The sequence below is a fragment of the Orcinus orca genome, chromosome 10 (assembly GCF_937001465.1).
Source record: "Orcinus orca chromosome 10, mOrcOrc1.1, whole genome shotgun sequence".
NCBI lineage: Eukaryota > Metazoa > Chordata > Mammalia > Artiodactyla > Delphinidae > Orcinus > Orcinus orca.
In genome coordinates this window covers 22,809,664-22,830,669 of record NC_064568.1, presented here as the reverse complement: position 1 = coordinate 22,830,669, position 21,006 = coordinate 22,809,664, and the positions used below count along the sequence as shown (strand labels likewise).

Below are 21,006 nucleotides of genomic sequence, written 5' to 3'. Positions count from 1 at the left end.
CCCTAATGCATCTTCCACAAAGTAGGCAGAATAATAAGATTATGTTTATCTAGCTTAAAATCTTCAATGACTTGCCCTCACACTTAGAATAAATCCAAATGCATTAAACTCGGAGCTTCTGGAATCCAGCCTCTGCTTCTCTGCCTAACCCTGTTTCCCATGGAGCCAGAAACATTATACCCACACCCCTTGGCCATCCTCAAGTTCTTTCCTGTTTCAAGGCCATTGTTCTCCCTGCCTGAATCACTCTTTATCCCGCTTGTTTCCTCCTATCTCAGCTAAAATAGCTCTCCCTGAAGAGACCTTTCTTCATTGCTATATCTGGAGATCTTATACTGTCAAGCAATTTCTTCTGTTGTACTTATCAAAATTTGCAATGATTTTGCTTGTTGATCGTTTTCTTTGTCTATCTCCTCATGAAAATGTCAGTGTCATGAAGAGAAAGGACAATGTCTATCTTGGTGACTGTCATATATACCTAGTAAGTCCTCCACCAATGTTTATTTAATGAATACATGAACTTATTGCAGCTCTGCTTTCATAGATAGAGGCCATAAAGAGGCAGAGATGCAGATAAATTTCAGGGGAAAAAATTGTCCTTGATTTGTTTTCAGGTTCAGGAATCAGCGGTTTTCTTTTTTTTCTCCATCCTAAAATAAATGTTCAATTAAATCTAACTTTCTCAAGGGGAAAGTAAAAGGAATGAATATTCTCACATATTGCAATCATGAAGCTTATTCAAAGTGTCTATATATTTCTTATCTGTGAGTGGGTGAGCCAGATTTCTCTCTGGAAGTAAGCTAAACTCTTTGGGAAGCTTTTCTATCTCTTCTGGGCCACTTATGTAACAGGAAGATACTAGAGTTTATAACACGTCCCTGAGTATTGCATTTATTGCCAAAGAATATGTAGGCTGATTATAGATTATATCCACTTGTGTGTATTCGCTGTACAAAACAAGTATAGCAGCTTGTAAAAAGTGAAAAAGTTCTTGGCTGACATTGTTGAAATCTCTTACAAATCAAGTTACAATGAGAAAGCTGAAAAAGCTATTTTATAACAATATGTAAGAAAAAAATGATTTTGTGGACAAACGTATGTTTTAAGCGGACAAAATATTTTATAATGTTTTTCTATTTTAACTGAAGTACTGCTTTCTTCTGGAAGTACTGTTTTCTTCTTATTCGTTGCTCAAAGAAAAATTGGAAAGCAAGTAAAAATAGTTAATGAACAAACTACTGTTATTAGACTGGCATAGTTGTAAAGGTATAAATTTTCTTCCATGTAATCTGAATCTTAAAACTTAGCAAACATGAACATATTAAGGGATAGAATAGAAATTTCATTTTATTTTTTTAAACATCTTTATTGGAGTAAAATTGCTTTACAATGGTGTGTTAGTTTCTGCTAACAAAGTGAATCAGTTATACATATACATATATCCCCATATCTCCTCCCTCTTGCGTCTCCCTCCCACCCTCCCTATCCCACCCCTCTAGGTGGTCACAGAGCACCGAGCTGATCTCCCTGCGCTATGCGGCTGCTTCCCACTAGCTATCTATATTACATTTGGTTGTGTATATATGTCCATGCCACTCTCTCACTTCGTCACAGCTTACCCTTCCCCCTCCCCGTATCCTCAAGCCCATTCTGTACGTCTGCGTCTTTATTCCTGTCCTACCCCTTGGTTCTTCAGAACCATTTTTTTTTTTTTACATTCCATATACATGTGTTAGCATATGGTATTTGTTTTTCTCTTTCTGACTTACTTCACTCCGTATGACAGTCTCTAGGTCCATCCACCTCACTTCAAATAACTCAATTTTGTTTCTTTTCATGGCTGACTAATATTCCATTGTATGTATGTGCCACATCTTCTTTATCCATTAATCTGTTGATGGACACTTAGGTTGCTTCCATGTCCTGGCTATTGTAAATAGTGCTGCAATGAACATTGTGGTACATGACTCTTTTTGAATTATGGTTTTCTCAGGGTATATGCCCAGTAGTGGGATTGTGGATCATATGGTGGTTCTATTTTTAGTTTTTTAAGGAACCTCCATACTGTTCTCCATGGTGGCTGTATCAATTTCCATTCCCACCAACAGTGCAAGAGGGTTCCCTTTTCTCCACACCCTCTCAAGCATTTATTGTTTGTATATATTTTGATGATGGCCATTCTGACAGGTGTGAGGTGATTCCTCATTGTCGTTTTGATTTGCATGTCTCTAATGATTAGTCATGTTGAGCGCCCTTCCTTGTGTTTGTTGGCAATCTGTATATCTTCTTTGGAGAAATGTCTATTTACGTCTTCTACCCGTTTTTGGATTGGGTTTTTTGTTTTTTTGATATTGAGCTGCATGAGCTGCTTGTATATTTTGGAGATTAACTCTTTGTCAGTTGCTTCATTTGCAAATATTTTCTCCCAATCTGAGCATTGCCTTTTGGTCTTGTTTATGGTTTCCTTTGCTGTGCAAAAGCTTTTAAGTTTCATTAGATCCCATTTGTTTATTTTTGTTTTTATTTCCATTTCTCTAGGAGGTGGGTCAAAAAGGATCTTGCTGTGATTTATGTCATAGAGTGTCCTGCCTGTGTTTTCCTTAGGAGTTTTATAGTGTCTGGCCTTACATTTAGGTCATTAATCCATTTTGAGTGTACTTTTGTGTATGGTGTTAGGGAGTGTTCTAATTTCATTCTTTTACATGTAGCTTTCCAGTTTTCCCAGCACCACTTATTGAAGAGGCTGTCTTTTCTCCATTGTATATTCTTGCCTCCTTTATCAAACATAAGGTGACCATATGTGTGTGGGTTTATGTCTGGGCTTTCTATCCTGTTCCATTGATCTATATTTCTGTTTTTGTGCCAGTACCATACTGTCTTGATTACTGTAGCTGTGTAGTATAGTCTGAAGACTGGGAGCCTGATTCCTCCAGCTCCATTTCTCTTTCTCAAGATTGCTTTGGCTATTCGGGGTCTTTTGTGTTTCCATACAAACTGTGAAATTTTTTGTTCTAGCTCTGTGAAAAATGCCATTGGTTGGTAGTTCAATAGGGATTGCATTGAATCTGTAGATTGCTTTGGGTAGTACAGTCATTTTCAAAATGTTGATTCTTCCAATCCAAGAACATGGTATATCTCTCCATCTGTTTGTAGTGTCTTTAATTTCTTTCATCAGTGTCTTATAATTTTCTGCATACAGGTCTTTTGTCTCCTTATAGGTGGGTTTATTCCTAGGTATTTTATTCTTTTTGTTGCAGTGGTAAATGGGAGTGTTTCCTTAATTTCTCTTTTGGATTTTTCATCATTAGTGTATAGGATTGCAAGAGATTTCTATGCATTAATTTTGTATCCTGCTACTTTACCAAATTCATTGATTAGCTCTAGTAGTTTTCTGGTAGCATCTTTAGGATTCTCTATGTATAGTATCATGTCATCAGCAAATGGTGACAGTTTTACTTCTTCTTTTCTGACTTGGATTCATTTAATTCTTTTTCTTCTCTGATTGCTGTGGCTAAAAATTCCAAAACTATGTTGAATAATAGTGGTGAGAGTGGGCAACCTTGTCTTGTTCCTGATCTTCGTGGAAATGGTTTCAGTGTTTCACCATTGAGAACAATGTTGGCTGTGGATCTGTCATACATGGCCTTTATTATGTTGAGGTAAGTTTCCTCTATGCCTAATTTCTGGAGGGTTTTTATCATAAATGGGTGTTGACTTTTGTCAAAAGCTTTTTCTGCATCTTTTGTGATGATCGTATGTTTTTTCTCCTTCAGTTTGTTAATATGGTGTGCCACATTGATTGACTGGCATATATTGAAGAATCTTTGCATTCCTGGGATAAACCCCACTTGATCATGGTGTATGATCCTTTTAATATGCTGTAGGATTCTGTTTGTTAATATTTTGTTGAGGATTTTTGCATCTATGTTCATCAGTGATATTGGCCTGTAGTTTTCCTTTTTTGTGGCATCTTCATCTGGTTTTGGTATCAGGGTGATGATGGCCTTATAGAATGAGCTTCGGAGTGTTCCTCCCTTTGCTATATTTTGGAAGAATGTGAGAAGGACAGATGTTAGCTCTTCTCTAAATGTTTGATAGAATTAGCCTGTAAAGCCATCTGGTCCTGGGCTTCTGTTTCTTGGAAGAGTTTTAATCACAGTTTCAATTTCAGTGCTTATGATTGGTCTGACTATATTTTCTGTTTCTTCCTGGTTCAGTCCTGGAAGGCTGTGCTTTTCTAAGAATTTGTCTATTTCTTCGAGTTTGTCCATTCTATTGGCATATAGTTGCTTGTAGTAATCTCTCATGATCCTTTGTATTTCTGCAGTGTCAGTTGTTACTTCTCCTTTTTCATTTCTATTTCTATTGATTTGAGTGTTTTCCCTGTTTTTCTTGATGAGTCTGGCTAATGGTGTATGAATTTTGTTTATCTTCTCAAAGAACCAGCTTTTAGTTTTATTGATCTTTGCTATTGTTTCCTTCATTTCTTTTTCATTTATTTCTCACCTGATCTTTATGATTTCTTTCCTTCTGCTAACTTTCAGGGTTTTTTGTTCTTCTTTGTGTGAACACTTTAGGTGTAAGGTTAGGTTGTTTATTTGAGAATTTTCTTGTTTCCTGAGGTAGGACTGTATTGCTACAAACTTCCCTCTTAGAACTGCTTTTGCTGCAACCCATAGGTTTTGTGTCGTCGTGTCTTCATTGTCATTTGTTTCCAGGTATTTTTTGATTTCCTGTGTGATTTCTTCAGTGATATCTTGGTTATTTAGTAGTGTATTGCTTAGCCTCCATGTGTTTGTATATTTTACAGTTTTTTTCCTGTAATTGATATCTAGTCTCATAGCGTTGTGGTCAGAAAAGACACTTGATATGATTTCAATTTTCTTAAATTTACCAAGGCTTGATATGTGACCCAAGATATGATCTATCCTGGAGAATGTTCCACGAGCACCTGAGAAGAAAGTGTATTCTGTTGTTTTGGGATGGAATGTCCTATAAATACCAATGAAGTCCATCTTGTTTAATGTATCATTTAAAGTTTGTGTTTCCTTATTTATTTTCATTTTGGATGATCTGTCCATTGGTGAAAGTGGGGTGTTAAAGTCCCCTGCTATGATTGTGTAACTGTTGATTTCCCATTTTATGTCTGTTAGTATTTGCCTTATGTACTGAGGTGCTCCTATGTTGGGGCATAAATATTTACAATTGTTATCTCTTCTTCTTGGATTGAGACCTTAATCATCATGTAGTGTTCTTCTTTTTCTCTTGTAATAGTCTTTATTTTAAAGTTGATTTTGTCTGATATGAGAATTGCTAATGCAGCTTTCTTCTGATTCCCATTTACATGCAATATCTTTTTCCATCTCCTCACTTTCAGTCTGTATGTGTCCTAGGTCTGAACTGGGTCTCTTGTAGACAGCATATATACGGGTCTTTTTTTGGTATCCATTCAGCCAGTCTATGTCTTTTGGTTGGAGCATTTAATCCATTTACATGTAAGGTAGTTATCGATATGTACATTCCTATTACCATTTTCTTAATTGTTTTGGGTTTGTTATTGTAGGTTTTTTCCTTCTCTTGTGTTTTCTGCCTAGAGAAGTTCCTTTAGTATTTGTTGTAAAGCTGGTTTGGTGGTGCTGAATTCTCTTAGCTTTTGCTTGTCTATAAAGGTTTTAATTTCTCCATCGAGTCTGCATGAGATCCTTGCTGGGTAGAGTAATCTTGGTTGTAGGTTTTTCTCCCTCATCACTTTAAATATGTCCTGCCACTCCCTTCTGGTTTGCAGAGTTTCTGATGAAAGATCAGCTGTTAACCTTATGGGGATTGCCTTGTATGTTATTTGTTGCTTTTCCCTTTCTGCTTTTTAATATTTTTTCTCTGTATTTAATTTTTGATAGTTTGATTAATATATGTCTTGGCATGCTTCTCCTTGGATTTATCCTGTATGGGACTCTCTGTGCTTCCTGGACTTGACCGACTATTTCCTTTCCCATATTAGGGAAGTTTCCAACTATAATCTCTTCAAATATTTTCTCAGATCCTTTTTTTCTCTTCTTCTTCTGGGTCTCCCATAATTCGAATGTTGGTGCATTTAATGTTGTCCCAGAGGTCTCTGAGACTGCCCTCAATTCTTTTCATTCTTTTTTCTCTATTCTGCTCTACAGTAGTTATTTCCACTGTGTTATCTTCCAGGTCACTTATCCATTCTTCTGTCTCAGTTATTTTGCTATTGATTCCTTCTAGAGAATTTTTAATTTCATTTATTGTGTTGTTCATCATTGTTTGTTTGCTCTTTAGTTCTTCTAGGTCCCTGTTGAACGTTTCTTATATTTTCTGCATTCTATTTCCAAGATTTTGGATCATCTTTACTATCATTACTCTGAATTCCTTTTCCAGTAGACTGCCTATTTCCTCTACATTTGTTTGGTCAGTCAGATTTTTACCTTGCTCCTTCACCTGCTGTGTATTTCTATGTCTTCTGATTTTGCTTAACTTACTGTATTTGGGGTCTCCTTTTCGCAGGCTGCAGGTTCGTAGTTCCTGTTGTTTTTGGTGTCTGTCCCCAGTGGGTAAGGTCAGTTCAGTTGGTTTTGTAGGCTTCCTGGTGGAGGGGACTGGTGCCTGTGTTCTGCTTAATGAGGCTGGATCTTGTCTTTCTGGTGGGCAGGGCCGTGTCTGGTGGTGTGTTTTGGGGTGTCTGTGGACTTATTATGATTTTAGGCAGCCACTCTGCTAATGGGTGGGGTAGTGTTCCTGTCTTGCTAATTGTTTGGCATAGGGTGTGCAGCACTGTAGGTTGCTGGTCGTTGAGTGGAGCTGGGTCGTACCGTTGAGATGGAGAAATCTGGGAGAGCTTTTGCCGTTTGATATTACGTGGGGCTGGGAGGTCTCTGGTGGACCAATATCCTGAACTCCACTGTCCCACCTCAGAGGCTCAGGCCTGACACCTGGCTGGAGCACCAACACCCTGTCTGCCACACAGCTCAGAAGAAAAGGGAGGAAAAAAAAGAAACAAAGAAAGAAGAAGAAGAAATAAATTAAATAAAGTTATTAAAGTGAAAAATAAAAAAATTATTTAAAAAATTTTAAAAAGTAATAAAAAAGAGAGAAAGAAGAGAGTAACCAAACCAAAAAACAAATCCAGCAATGATAACAAGCACCAAAAACTATACTAAACAAAACAAAACCAGACAGACAGAACCCTAGGACAAATGGTAGAAGCAAAGCTATACAGAGAAAATCACATAAAGAAGCATACACATACACACTCACAAAAGGAGAAAAAGGAAAAAATATATATATCTGTTAAAAAAAGGAACAGAGCAACCAAATCAATAAACAAATCTACCAATGATAATAAGCTCTAAATACTAAACCGAGATAAATATAAAACCAGAAACAAATTAGATGCAGAAAGCAAACCCCATGTCTACAGTTGCTCCCAAAGTCCACTGCCTCAATTTTGGGATGATTCGTTGTGTATTCAGGTATTCCAGAGATGCAGGGTACATGAAGTACATTGTGGAGATTTAATCTGCTGCTCCTGAGGCTGCTCGGAGAAATTTCCCTTTCTCTTCTTTGTTCGCACAGTTCCTGGGGTTCAGGTTTGGATTTGGCCCTGCCTCTGCATGTAGGTCGCCTGAGGGCGTCTGTTCCTCACTCAGACAGGATGGGGTTAAAGAAGCAGCTGATTAGGGGGCTCTGGCTCACTCAGGCCAGGGGGAGGGAGGGGTATGTAATGCGGGGCAAGCCTCTGGCGGTAGAGGCCGCGTGACGTTGCAACAGCCTGAGGCGCGCCATGTATTCTCCCGGGGAACTTGTTCCTGGATCACGGGACCCTGGCAGTGGCAGGCTGCACATGCTCCCGGGAGGGGAAGCATATGGAGAGTGACCTGTGCTCGCACAGAGGGTTCTTGGTGGCAGCAGCAGCAGCCTTAGCATCTCATGCCCGTCTCTGGGGTCCACACTGATAGCCGCGGCTCGCGCCCGTCTCTGGAGTTTGTTTAGGCGGTGCTCTGAATCCCCTCTCCTCTCGCACCCCGAAACAATGGTCTCCTGCCTCTGAGGCAGTACCAGACTTTTTCCCAGACTCCCTCCTGGCTAGTTGTGTCTCACTAGCCCCCTTCTGGCTGTGTTCATGCAGCCAACCCCAGTCCTCTCGCTGGGAACTGACCTCCGAAGCCTGAGCCTCAGCTCCCAGCCCCCGCCCGCCTCGGTGGGTGAGCAGAGAAGCCTCTCAGGCTGTTGAGTGCTGGCTGGCACCGATTCTCTGTATGGGAATCTTTCCACTTTGCCCTTTGCACCCCTGTAGCTGTGCTCTCCTCCGTGGCTCCAAAACTCCCCCCGTCCGCCACACCCCGTATCCACCAGTGAAGGGGCTTCTAGTGTGTGGAAACTTTTCCTCCTTCACAGCTCCCTCCCAGAGGTGCGGGTCCTGTCCCTATTCTTTTGTTTCTGTTTTTACTTTTTTCTTTTGCCCTACCCAGGTACGTGGGGAGTTTCTTGCCTTTTGGGAAGTCTGAGGTCTTCTGCCGGCGTTCAGTAGGTGTTCTGTAGGAGTTGTTCCACACATAGATGTATTTTGGATGTATTTGTGGGGAGGAACGTGGTCTCCATGTCTTACTCCTCTGCCATCTTGAAGGTCCCCCTTCATGTAAATTTTAAATAGAAAATGATTGATCTTGAATAAATGTGTCTAACACCAATGGTTATGAATAGTCTTTTCTGCAATTAGGTATAATTTAATGGCAATTTTTACAAAAATGGCTACAATGTAAGTGGATGGAATGTTCTTTCCTGTAAACCAGGGACGGGAACTGTCAAATATAATTCATCCAAATATATCCCTCTCCAGTGAAGAGTAAGGCACTGGGCGAGATTCCGACCTCACCAGGTAGAAGGGATCATCCCCTCAAAAAACACACTGCCCACCCTACCTTGAAGGGCTTCCGACCGTTGCCCAGATGCAGTGGAGTACAACTGGGCACACAGGCACTGATATGCCTTCTATGGTTCACCTGCTGGCACTTGCCTGGCTTTGACACGGTTATGCAGGCACATGAGCCTGTGAATGTGTGGGTCCAAATGTGCATGTGAACACATTTTGCCATAACCAATGTTCTGGAGGGAGTAACAGAATAATAATGCAAGATTCTAGGCTTTTATAGCAAATGGGAGGAGGGTATCACCAAGCCTATGTTTCTAGAATCAGAAAGATTTTTACAACTTGGACTTAATCAGCTTGTCTCTCCAAAGGAAAGTGGTTTGAAAGTCATCCTGTGCCTGCAGCTCAAGCAGAGCAGATAAAAAGATCTATGAAGGAGAGATAGAAAGCTACAGGATCAAGCAATCAGAAGGAGAAGCCCGGCACCTTCCTTTAAATGTTAGGGAGCTCATTCCTTTAAATGAGGAATAACAGGAATCCTACCCTAGCGTCTGACAAGAATGACAGACACTTAAAGGAGAAGCTTAGAACACCTGGCCAAAGATTTTCAGCAGCTGTCAAGAGAGGAAAAGTGAAATACTAGAGCCTCATTGTAACAATGTATGCATACCAACGTATGTGCACACACACCCAAACACACATGCACAAATACATGTACACACCCCTGCACACACCCACATACATGCACACATATGCAAACACATGTGCAAAAACGTGCAAGTATTTGAATTTTATTAATTTCTATGCTTATATTTATTATTTCCTTCCTTGTACTTGCTTTGGGTTTAATTTGATCTTATTTTTCTAGTTTCCTAATTAGATTAAGAGGCTTTTCATCTTTTCTAATCCTATGGGTTATTTAGAAGTGCACTGTTTAGTTTCCAAGCGTTTGGAGAGTTTCCTGTGCTCTTTCTGTTTTTCATTTCCAGCTTGAGGGCACAATCTGTACAATTTCAATTCTTTAAAATTTGTTGAGGTTTGGTTTATGGCCCACTTATGGTCTATGTTAGTATATGTTCTATGAATGCTTGAACAGAATGTGTATTTTGCTGTAGTTGGGAGGAGTGTGAGTGTTCTATATGTTTTGATTAGAACCTGTTGGTTAATGGTGTTGATGATATATCCTTGTTGATTTTCTGGATCGTTGTTCTATCAATTGTTGAGAGAGGAATGTTGAAGTCTTCAATTATAATTGTGGTTTTGCCTATTTCTCTTTTCAGTTCTATCAGTTTTTACTTCACATATTTTGGTTATTTGATGCATACACATTTAGGATAGCTATACTACTTGGTGGATTGACAATTTCATCGTATGTATTGACCCTCTCTCTGTCCCTGGTAATTTTCTTTGGTCCAAAGTCTACTTTATCTGACATTGTATAACCACACCCACTTTATTTTGTTTTCTTTTTTTTTAACTTTATAAATAACAGCTTTACTGGTATATAATTCAGATACCATAAAATTCACTCTTTTAAAGTATACAATTCAGTGGTTTTTAGCATGATTACAGAGTGGTATAACCATCACCACTATCTAATTTTAGTACATTTTCATCATCAAAAGGAAGCCTCATAGCCATTCCTTCGTGCATTCAGCCCCTGGCAACACTAACCTACTTTCTGTCTCTATGGATTTGCCTATTCCAGACTTTTCATATAAATGGAATCATACAATAGGTGGCCTTTTGTAACTGACTTCCTTCACTTGGCATAAGGTTTACAAAGTTCCTCCATATTGTAGCATGCATCAGTACTTCATTCTTTTTTGTTGGCTGAATAATATTTCATATGGATATACATTTTATCTATTCATCAATTGTTGAACATTTTGGTTGTTTGCCACTTTGGGCTATGATGAATACTACTACTATGAACATTAATGTACAAGTTTTCATGTAGACATATGTTTTCTTTCTCTTAGGTATATGCCTAGGTTTGGAACTGCTGGGTTATATGGTAACTCTATGTTTACCATTTTGAGGAATTGTCAAACTGTTTTTCAAAGTGGCTTTACCATTTTACAATCTCACCAGTCATGCATGAGAATTCCCATTTTCCACATCGTCACTAACACTTGTTATTGTCTGTCTTTGATTTAGCTATCTCAGTATGACATGGTATCTCAATGTGGATTTGATTTGCATTTTTCTGATGACTAATCATGTTCAATATCTTTCCATGTGTTTATTGGCCAATGGCATATCTTATTTACAGAAATGTTTATTCAACTCCTTTGCCCATTTTTGTAATTGGATTATTGAGTTGTAAGAGTTCTTTATATAAAGTCCCTTATCACAAACATGATTTGCAAATATTTCTCCCATTCTGTGGACAGTCTTTTCACTTTCTTGATGGTATCCTTTGTAGCAAAAAAGTTTCAATTTTGATGAGATTCAGTTTATCTATTTTTTCTTTTGTTGCTTTTGTTTTTGGTGTCATACTTAAGAAACTATTGCCTAGGTCACAAAACTTTACTCGAAAGTTGTCTTATAAGAGTTTTATAATTGTATCTCTATCATCTAGATCCATTTTGAGATAATTTGTTTATGGTATGATTAATGTTTGCTTGGTAAATCTCTATTCATCCTTTTACGTTCAACCTACCTATATCATAATAATTGAAATGAGTTTCTTGTAGACAGAATATAAGTTGGTCATTTTTTTAATCCATCCTGCTAATCTCTGTCTTCAAATTTGTGTACTTAGAGCATTATGGCTTAAGTCTGCCATTTCATGTTTTGTTTCCTGGGTCTTTCCTCTTTTTTATTTCTTTATTTTCTTTTTCCTACATTCCTATGGATTACTTGAACATTTTTTAGAATTCCATTTTGTGTTATCTACGCTGTTCTTCCCTGAGGCCAAAAAGAAAACTCTGGAACACATCACCATGTCATTCCTGGGTTACAAGGTTCCTAGCTGATTTTCCTTTTCTTCTCCATCTTTCAGGGTCTCCCTGTATTTGTTTAACCTATAATGTCCGGAATTTGTAGCTTTATTTATTGCGAAGGATCAGGGAAAGTACATCTATTTCATCTTTCCAAAAGCAGAAGTTATCATTCAGAAAAAATTTTAAACCCTATTGTTCAAATCCACACTGGCCAAATCTGAGTGAGATTTATAATTCTTCTATGATCGCGTTAGAGTGCCCACTTCCCTCACTTTAAATTTCTTTTCTGTCATGGCTAAAGTAATTTCACTATGATACCTTATAACAAGAAAAACTAGTCTTCTTTATGGAGATCTAAACCCAGCCTTTGCCTAGTAATATTTGCCAATGTTAGGAGCCAATTATAAACTTTTTGCAAGTCTTATTTTTTGTTCTCAAATTCATTCAAGCTTTTGCTTACCTCTCAGTTTAGTCTTGATGAAAATATGGCTGGTTTATTATTTAATGGTTCTCAAAGTGCCAAAACTATGTTAATCTTTTACAAAATCTATATTGCTAAGATGGCCATATTTAATAATATTGAATATAAACCATATACAACACCCAGTAATGAGCACAAGTCTATAGTTGATGAGTTGGTATATCGATAAGTTCTGACAGAAAACAGAAAGCATATTCAAATTAAGATAATTAGAGGAGGTTTTATTTTACAGAAACTACACAAAACTACAGAAAATTATTTACAAAAATGATATTGCAAAAATAAAGTGTTAGTGGTAGCTCAGCTCTCACCATACCCATGCCCACAATGTCAGAAAGAACAGTTACCATTACCACCTGGAAGGTGAGAATCATGCAGAGAAGTGTACTCTTGAGAGCAGTTTAGAGAAAATGCAGGACAAGGTAACCTCAGAGAAAGGAAGAATAAATATCCAGACCTCTCTTCCTTTTCCCCCTCCAGTCTCCTCTCAGGGTTCCCAATGGTTGAAATCAAAAGGAAGCCAAAGGACAAGGAAGCTCATGGCAGCCTCTTGGGACAGAAACTCAGGTTAAAAAAAAAAAAGGTACACAGGGGATCTGGATGGGTGAATGGAAGATATTCAGCTTATTTGGTTTGTATATTAGTATCCAGGTACAAATAAGAGCAGATGGGTTAGGTGGAATGCTGAGAGAATGTTTGAGGATCAATTCTCTAATCTGATAAAATACTCAGACCAATATTACCAATTTGAATAAGTAGAAAGTCGTAATTTGCATAAAAATTAATGCATATGAAATACTGGTGATATCTCTATAACCAAAATATGAGGTAACCTAGGCTCAGGGTTTCAGGTTACTGTCTGATGAATTTACTTGGGAAGTTAATCATGATTGTCAGGCAGAAACTACTGAATAACTTTTCTGATTTTCCAATTTCTCCTCTCTGGCTTCTAGAAGCTATAGTTTCTGGAACCTAACACCTATCCCATATTCACCTCTTAATACAGAAAAGGCTGAAAAAGAAGGTGGCATATGACTTCTTTTGTATTCATATTTTCTCACAAATTTCAGCTGAAAAATTGAGGGTATGTATTCCCCAGCATTAACATTATACTATTATTGTTACTCTTCTTATATAGTGCACAATTGCGAGACTCTTTTTGTTTTCAGCTTCCTTGCACTTGCAGAAGTATGGAATCACCTTTGAAAGCAGCATGTCTACATCTTTACTATTCAAATGGTATTTTATAAGCAATTACTAAAAGCTTCGAGATACAGGGAGGATCTCAAGCCCTATGATCCATGACAGATATTAATGCCAATATCTTCCTATGGAATAGGAGGACACAGAGCAAATAGGAAATGGAAAAAGGAGATGAATTGGTGATTACAAAGAAGGGCAACAGACCATAGAAACTCTATCTACTGAGGATGCAATAAAGCCACCATACTTCATGAGATAACGCGTTCCTAAGTGGAAAGGGGGAAGGGCAATGGGGAGAAACAACAGCCCAGGGCACTGATGTTAAAGGAAACGAAGCTTCCAGAGATGGGGAGTCAGGGGGATGCCACTGAATCCCATCTGTCACCATGAAGACAATGGAGAGGAAGTAAACATAAGGAGCAACATCTTGAGAAAATGCAATTAGCTACTAAAAAGTACTGACTTTGAGACAATTTTGTAATTTACTGAGGAGGACATGGAAACTATTAATGTCTTTTAGTAGATGTGAGACAATACTGTAGGCTACCACATCAACTTGGTCAGTAATTAACTCTGGTTAAATTATTCTCATCAGAGTAATTGTTTTAAAAGTAAGAAAAGACAGATGATACTTCACTCTTACGTTCACTTACTCTAGTTATTGGTATTAATTTGTCTCTTTATTGGTAGATGAAGTACACTACTATATGTTTTTTAATATGGAAATAAACATATTTTTTAATGGGACATGGCAGTGGAAATTCCTGAAGGTTTTATGGTTTCCCATGGGTTTGCCTCCTCGAACAACTGGTGGTAGAAGATTCAGGTAAAGGGTCAAACAAACCAATCTGGGGCTTTCCCTAACACTGAAATATGAATAATAGAGTCAATAAGGAACTTTTATGCTAGGAATGATTTTTTCTTCTCACCTTCCTCACCCATCTTCAGTGAATACTCTATGGATTATCACAGTACAATTTAAAAATACTGATTCACAAGCACTTATTATTTACCTTAGTCAAAATATAATAAACTTGTTTATTTAAAAAGAGAAAACCTGTCCACTTACCAAGTGGGAATCTACATCAAGTGACAAACACTAAATGGTTTGGGATTGTAATTTACTTCTTCAAGGTGTCCCTGAAACTGTTATGCTCAACATGAAATAGATATATTTACATTTAAAACGATTTCTATTCACATAGAACATATCAGTGTTGGGGATCATAATTAGAATAATCTTTTAATATAGCAGGTTATGTTTGGTAAGCTAATAGAAAAGATGCTTATTGGAAATAATTTAAACATTTTCATTATTGCTCTTGGCTATGTGAAATTGATCCATAAACACAATGTTCATAGAGGTAGGTGCTCCTAGTCAGAATTTCCCAACTAGTGTGTCCTGAATACTTTAAAAGTGTGCAGGGATATTAATCCCTACAAATTCCAGGGCTTCTGGTTGGGAGGCTTTAGACCATAAGTAGCCTCTGGAATCTTGTACATATATTCTATGTATGTCTTGAAATGAAAACATCTAGAAAGTTACAGACAATTACTTCAAAAAAAATACATGAACTCTTATGTATGTGAAGCTTGACCAGGACACTATGAAATCAAGTCTGTTTATAAAAGTCTTCTTTGGGGCTTCCTTGGTGGCGCAGTGGTTGAGAGTCCGCCTGCCGATGCAGGAGACATGGGTTCGTGCCCCGGTCCGGGAAGATCCCACATGCCGCGGAGCGGCTGGGCCCGTGAGCCATGGCCACTGAGCCTGCGCGTCCGGAGCCTGTGCTCCACAGCGGGAGAGGCCACAACAGTGAGAGGCCCGTGTACCACAAAAAAAAAAAAAAAAAAAAAAACTTCTTTGTAATGACATTCCATATGAAAGGAAAAAAATATTTTCCATTCAAAATTTGTTTCCAAGTTTGAAAAGACAGTTCACTTTCAGCTTCGTGGTGAAACTTCCTGTTTGGGAGAACTGAATGAGGGCTTGTAAATGATTCCTCGGTGTGACCTGCAGTACAGTCTGGATGTCTTCAATTCAGTGGTGATTTAATTACTATGCAGCTTCATGTTTAGAGTCTGTATTAGCAAGATGGTTAAAAAACATATGCCTCGGGATCTATGACCTTGTTATACCACATACCTCTTCGCGTGGAAAATATCACAGGTGACAAGCCACGCAGGCTTTCCAAGGGGAGGAGCTTGAAAGGCTCCAGGACACCTAACCCTGGATGAAAGACATTTGATGTTGACAGCATTTGCCATCAGCAGTAGAGATACGTTTCTTCATTCTAAGCAGTGGCAGAATGGGGGGAAATAATATACAGCTCTTGAAAATACAAAAAAAAGGGCCTAAGTTCTGTACCTCTCTTCAGAAAATTGTGATTTGGTGTGGTGAGGGTATTCTCATTCCCAACAGAACATTCACTGGATTGAGTAAAGAGCTCAAACCTACCCCTTTTCAGGAGGGCATTAAAAAATCTGTGCGATGTTTCTGAAAGTATGCTACATACTGTTCAGAGAGTTTCCATGGTAGCTTTATTTGTTCCATGGTGTGTTCATCCCCCAATTTCTCTTCCATTTCTTGTCTTCAGTGCTTGTACTATGTAGCACTTTTAAGCAAATGTATACTGAGTGGTGAAAATAGAAACAGGGGTTGAAACAAATGATGAATTCCACAGAAACACGTTTTTCTCTCGCTGCCAGTTGTCTTCAAGCAAAGTTTTATGTTCATGAAAAAATCATTTGCCATTAAGAAAACAACACTATTCATTTTAATTAATGCATTTTCTGTAAGTAATCATTAGAAAGGCGAGATGAGCCAATGTTTACAAATTCATATTTTTAGTAGGAATGTTTGGCTACTCCGTAGATCTTGTCTTCTGCCTAATGGTTCCTTTAAAATATCTTGATTTATTATGATTAAGTGAAAGCTAGGGTAGACCATTAATTGATTACAAATAAATGTAAGTTAAATTCACACATTAATAGCAACATTAGAAAAAAATGTCTTGGGTCTACATGCTAAACAGAGAAACTCTGATGTGAAATTTTACCTTCTTTGAAGCTGAGTATACCAAGAATTAAAACAAGTAGCCCCTGGGTTGAATTCTGTTCACACAGTGTTTTCCTTGGACTGCATACTATTTTCAAATAAACTGGAATTAGTGACTAACATTTGAAAATCGAGAGATTTTACATTAGATCAAGGTCATTGTTGAGTTCAGTTAAAACACAGAAAGTTCCAGCAACTTTAGGCTCACATCAATTCCTGGCAGCACCGAGCCTGTGATCTGCAGTGACTTTTTATATCTGCCCCTTTAAGCAGGTATGAGTTATCTAGTTTGTTAAGTTTCCCACACAGTCCAATTCACTCATTCATTCAGATGTTCATTCACACATCTATTCAATAAATATTTCCTGAGTACCTACTACATGCCAGAAGACCTGGTGCTAGATTCTGCCCTCCTAGAATGTACAGTCTAAGGAAAATGGACAGTAAACAGTTCTATAAAATTGCAAATTTAGAACAGTGCTAGGAGGAAGAATGTAGAGTGCCATGAAAGCCTTTGCCAGGGGATTCTGCAGTATTCTGGCGGAGAGGAGGAAGGATCAGAGAATTTTTGCAGGAGAAGCAGATCTTCGAAATGAGATGTAAAGGACCAGGGGAGGTTAACTAGGCCCAGTGTGTTCTAGCGAGAGGGAACAGGAGGAGGGGAAGCGAAGAGGAGATAGATTATTCAAGGACCAGAAAGATGTGCACAAGGGGATGGCTGGCACAAAATGAGGCTGGGGCAGGTATGCGCAGGATCAGACCAAGAATCTTGTGGGTAATGCTAAATGATTGCCCTTTGTTTTTAAGATCAGTGGGTAGACACCGAGGACTTTTTCAGAAAGTATGTAGCAGGAGAAGAATTGTGTTTTAAGAATAATATTCTGCTTACTAGGTGGAAAAGGTCTGTAGGAGGCAAGTATGGAAGGAACTGAGGATGATATGCACTAGAGTTGATCCTTAGAAAAAGGCTTCAAAAATTGACATGGATGTTAAAAACCTGAATGGCACTGGAAATGGCACAAGGCCATAAAGGGAAACCTTTGACTTACTGCTCCAGATCTCCTCTATCCTGCTATGTACCTTGGAGGCTGACCCACCCAGTCTTCATCCACAGGCTCCCTCACCCACTGCATTCTGGCTGTGTTCAGCCTATGGGTGGCACCAGCAGGTGATCAGAGGGTGGCAGAAGAGTGAGGTCAGTGCACTTATTGATCCAGCACCTTTCCTGCTGGATTGTTTTGTTTTTTTGTTTTTTTGCGGTACACGGGCCTCTCACTGTTGTGGTCTCTCGCGTTGCGGAGCACAGGCTCCGGACGTGCAGGCTCAGTGGCCATGGCTCACGGGCCCAGCCGCTCCGCGGCATGTGGGATCTTCCCGGACCGGGGCACGAACCCGTGTCCCCTGCATCGGCAGGCGGACTCTCAACCACTGTGCCACCAAGGAAGCCCCAGCAAGGTGCTTTTGAAAACTCCTAATCCTAGTATGTTTTAAGGTTAAGAGACAAAAAACCATGATACTAGAATCACGATGACAAATTCAAAAGAAAAGCATTCAAGAGGAGTCATCCTGCCTGCCATCTCTTTTAAAATTAGGTCAAGAAAGCATCAGAACACATAAGCACACAGGAGAGATGCAGAAAGAGAATCATAGCAGATGCTGCTTTGCAGGAGATGCTGTGCTGTGAGGCACAGATACCGTCTTCAGGCCTGCACCTCAGTCCTCATTCACAGTAGCTGGGAGTGTTGGTGGCTGATGGGTCCCAGCTGAGTTACACTCTAGGCCTTGCCCTTCACCAGAGAAGGCCTGCATGCAATGACTGGTTGATGAGGACATGGAAATGCCTAGGTTGGTCAACTCCGAATGGGCGTCCCAGCTTCAGGCTGAGGTTCTGTTGCAGCTACAACATCCTTTCCCTGCTCAACCCTGCTTCCAGGCACCTCACACATGTTGACCCCAGGGACCTTCTCCAACAAACTTCCTGCATGTTCATCTCTATTTCACAGTGTGCTTCCTGTGTGACCTAAGACAGGTATTATGAACCACTTTCTGATACAAATGTAAAATCTTCAAATGTCAGAATTTTAAGCTGAGTTATGATAATCAAAAAATATAGTGAGTTTTATAAAAGTCCATACAGTGTTGATACTTTGAATATGGATTTCCGTGCTAGGAACTGGAGGTAGCCAACTTGTCTTTTCATGGAGGTTTATTGACACAAAAATCCTGTGTTAAAAGTACAACACGCATATCATTTTGGAAAGCAGTATTATTTTAAGGCTGAGTAAGATAAACAATCTTTTGAGAATTGTGCCCAAGGAGATATATCTACCTCACTAGGCTGGGGTAAGGGGCAGACGAAGGTATCTAGTATGATATGTATTTCCTCTAGGTCACTGTAGGTTGAACTACTGTCTTCTTAGCTCTTCTGTGTACCAGGCCCTGTGCTAAGTGCCCCATGTGTGTTGTCTTATGTAATCCTCAAAATAACCATTTGCCGTAGATGATTTTATAATCTCCACAAGTGTAGTAGAAGGGCACTAAGACAAAAAGTAGGACAGTGTGGGTTCAAGTCACTGAATCTCCCTGGGCATCTGCTTTCTCAGTTAAAAATAGGCATGAGAATTACCTACAGATAGGCAGTGGGGACAAAACGAGATGTAATGGGCTGATAGAAATGCTTTCCAAGGTAGGTTGTCATGCAAATATTACAAATGACAAGCAATGTAGTTTATGTCGGTGTGAATGAGTGAGGGAATGTGTGTGTGTGTGTGTGTGTGTGTGTGTGTGTGTGCGCGTTAGACACAGAGAGAAAGAGAGAGAAAGAAAAAATTAATATTCAGCAGACCAGCAAACTGGCATCTTCATTTTATCCAAGAGCAAGAGTGATATATATGAATTAAAATTTCTATTTCAAATAATTCATTTGATGTGAAAAAGATGATCATATGTCATTAGGAAGAAAAAAGTGAGGTATCAGAAAGTAGACAGATTTGAAAGGCATTTTAAAATACAGGACATGCTTTCTGCTGCCCCTTTTTCCTTTCTAAAAACAGTGCTGATGATTATTATTGTTATTACTCAAGGCAGAATGTAATCATTCCTATCTTCTACTAAGTGAACTGGTCCCTCTGCTCCTTGCCAGTCAAGAATATGTCCACTTGACAATACTCTGCCCACCCTCTTAAAAAAGTTATCAATCAGAGGAATTTTAAGTCTTGCCAGTTCACTTTAGAGTGATAAAACACCAGTCGCAAAGGCAAGTAAGGTTTCTGAGCCGAGTGTCATGGTGATTGGTGGGATTCATGTCAGAGCTTTGCAAGAAATACAATAAATTTCATTTCTATCATCTGGAGTGCTGGTTCACTGGGAAACATTTATAACTAAAGCTGTTGTTCATATGCACACTATGGAAGAAGAATGCAGCTCAAAATGGGAAATATGCTGAAAACCTAGCTGCATAAATTTAACTTAATATTACTAACTTGGGTGGATAGATCATTGTTCACAGGGCTGGGTGAGAAAAACTGGTGTCTTAGAGCCTGAATTATAGGGAGAGGAACACTGGTTGTTAAGACAGGCTTCCAATGCAAATGCAACACAGAAATCTCCACAGATTCTATTCTGATATAAAAAGAGATGTTTTTGAGAGCCTTGGAGAAGGTCGTGCATGAAGTGCTGACCTACTGTGAAGTCTGCACTTCATCCAATGAATAGCAAGAAAGAAAATCTCATGAATTATTTTTCAGGAGCTTCAGGAGTGCTTAAAAAATTGTAGTATAGTTAGCTACATAGTTTTCTCTATAACTAGATGCAAAAAAGTCAGGGGGAGAACTTTCTAGTGATCTGGGAATGGCCTAAAGCCTCATTCATTCATTAATTCATTCAAAATACGATTTCTGAGCATTTACTATATTCCAGGTTCTCTACACAGGCTGAATATTGAACAAATGGAGTCAGGCATAATTTTTTACCCTCACAGTGCTCACAGACTTAGGAAACATGATGTAAAGAGAACTGGGTCCTTTTTCTCTTTTCTGGACAATATATATTTCTTCACTTTTGATTGTGCATTTGTCATAACAGTTACTATGGGAGAATGGGAAGGAATATTAGGAAAGATCGAGGGAGGAGGGGAAGACGAGAGAAAAAAGAAATTAAACAAGAAGAAAATCAAATCATGGTTGCTTCAAGTGAAGCTAAATCTTGATCCAGAATTGAGCTATGGTTGCCCCGAAAGTGATCATCTCAATAACACTCTTGGATCTTTGTTTCATCTTCCCTGACCTCCATCCACTTCCTTGGGATAATTTCCAAAAATAAATGACTACATGCAAGCCCTTTTCAAACACTGTTTTTTGGGGGCAATCTAACTTAAGACAAGTACCATTTAGACAAAGTTTAGCTGAGGCTGGGTCCACATCCACTGACCTTCGAC

The 21,006-nt window shown here is 38.9% G+C and overlaps 1 protein-coding gene across 5 annotated transcripts in view; it reads right to left on the bottom strand.

Moving 5' to 3' along the window:
- SUCLG2 (succinate-CoA ligase GDP-forming subunit beta) overlaps positions 1-21,006 on the bottom strand; it is a 337,575-nt gene that overhangs the window by 17,145 nt on the left and 299,424 nt on the right. Inside the window, exon 9 of one of the 5 annotated variants that reach the window (XM_049715818.1) lies at positions 7,928-8,647. The exons of 1 other annotated variant lie outside the window; for it this stretch is intronic. In XM_049715818.1, the coding sequence (XP_049571775.1) occupies positions 8,382-8,647 (266 nt within the window). In that variant the 3' untranslated portion in view covers positions 7,928-8,381. Of the gene's footprint in view, positions 1-7,927; positions 8,648-21,006 lie in introns of those variants that run through there. 3 more of the 5 variants (XM_049715817.1, XM_049715819.1, XM_049715816.1) reach the window with 3 other exon arrangements.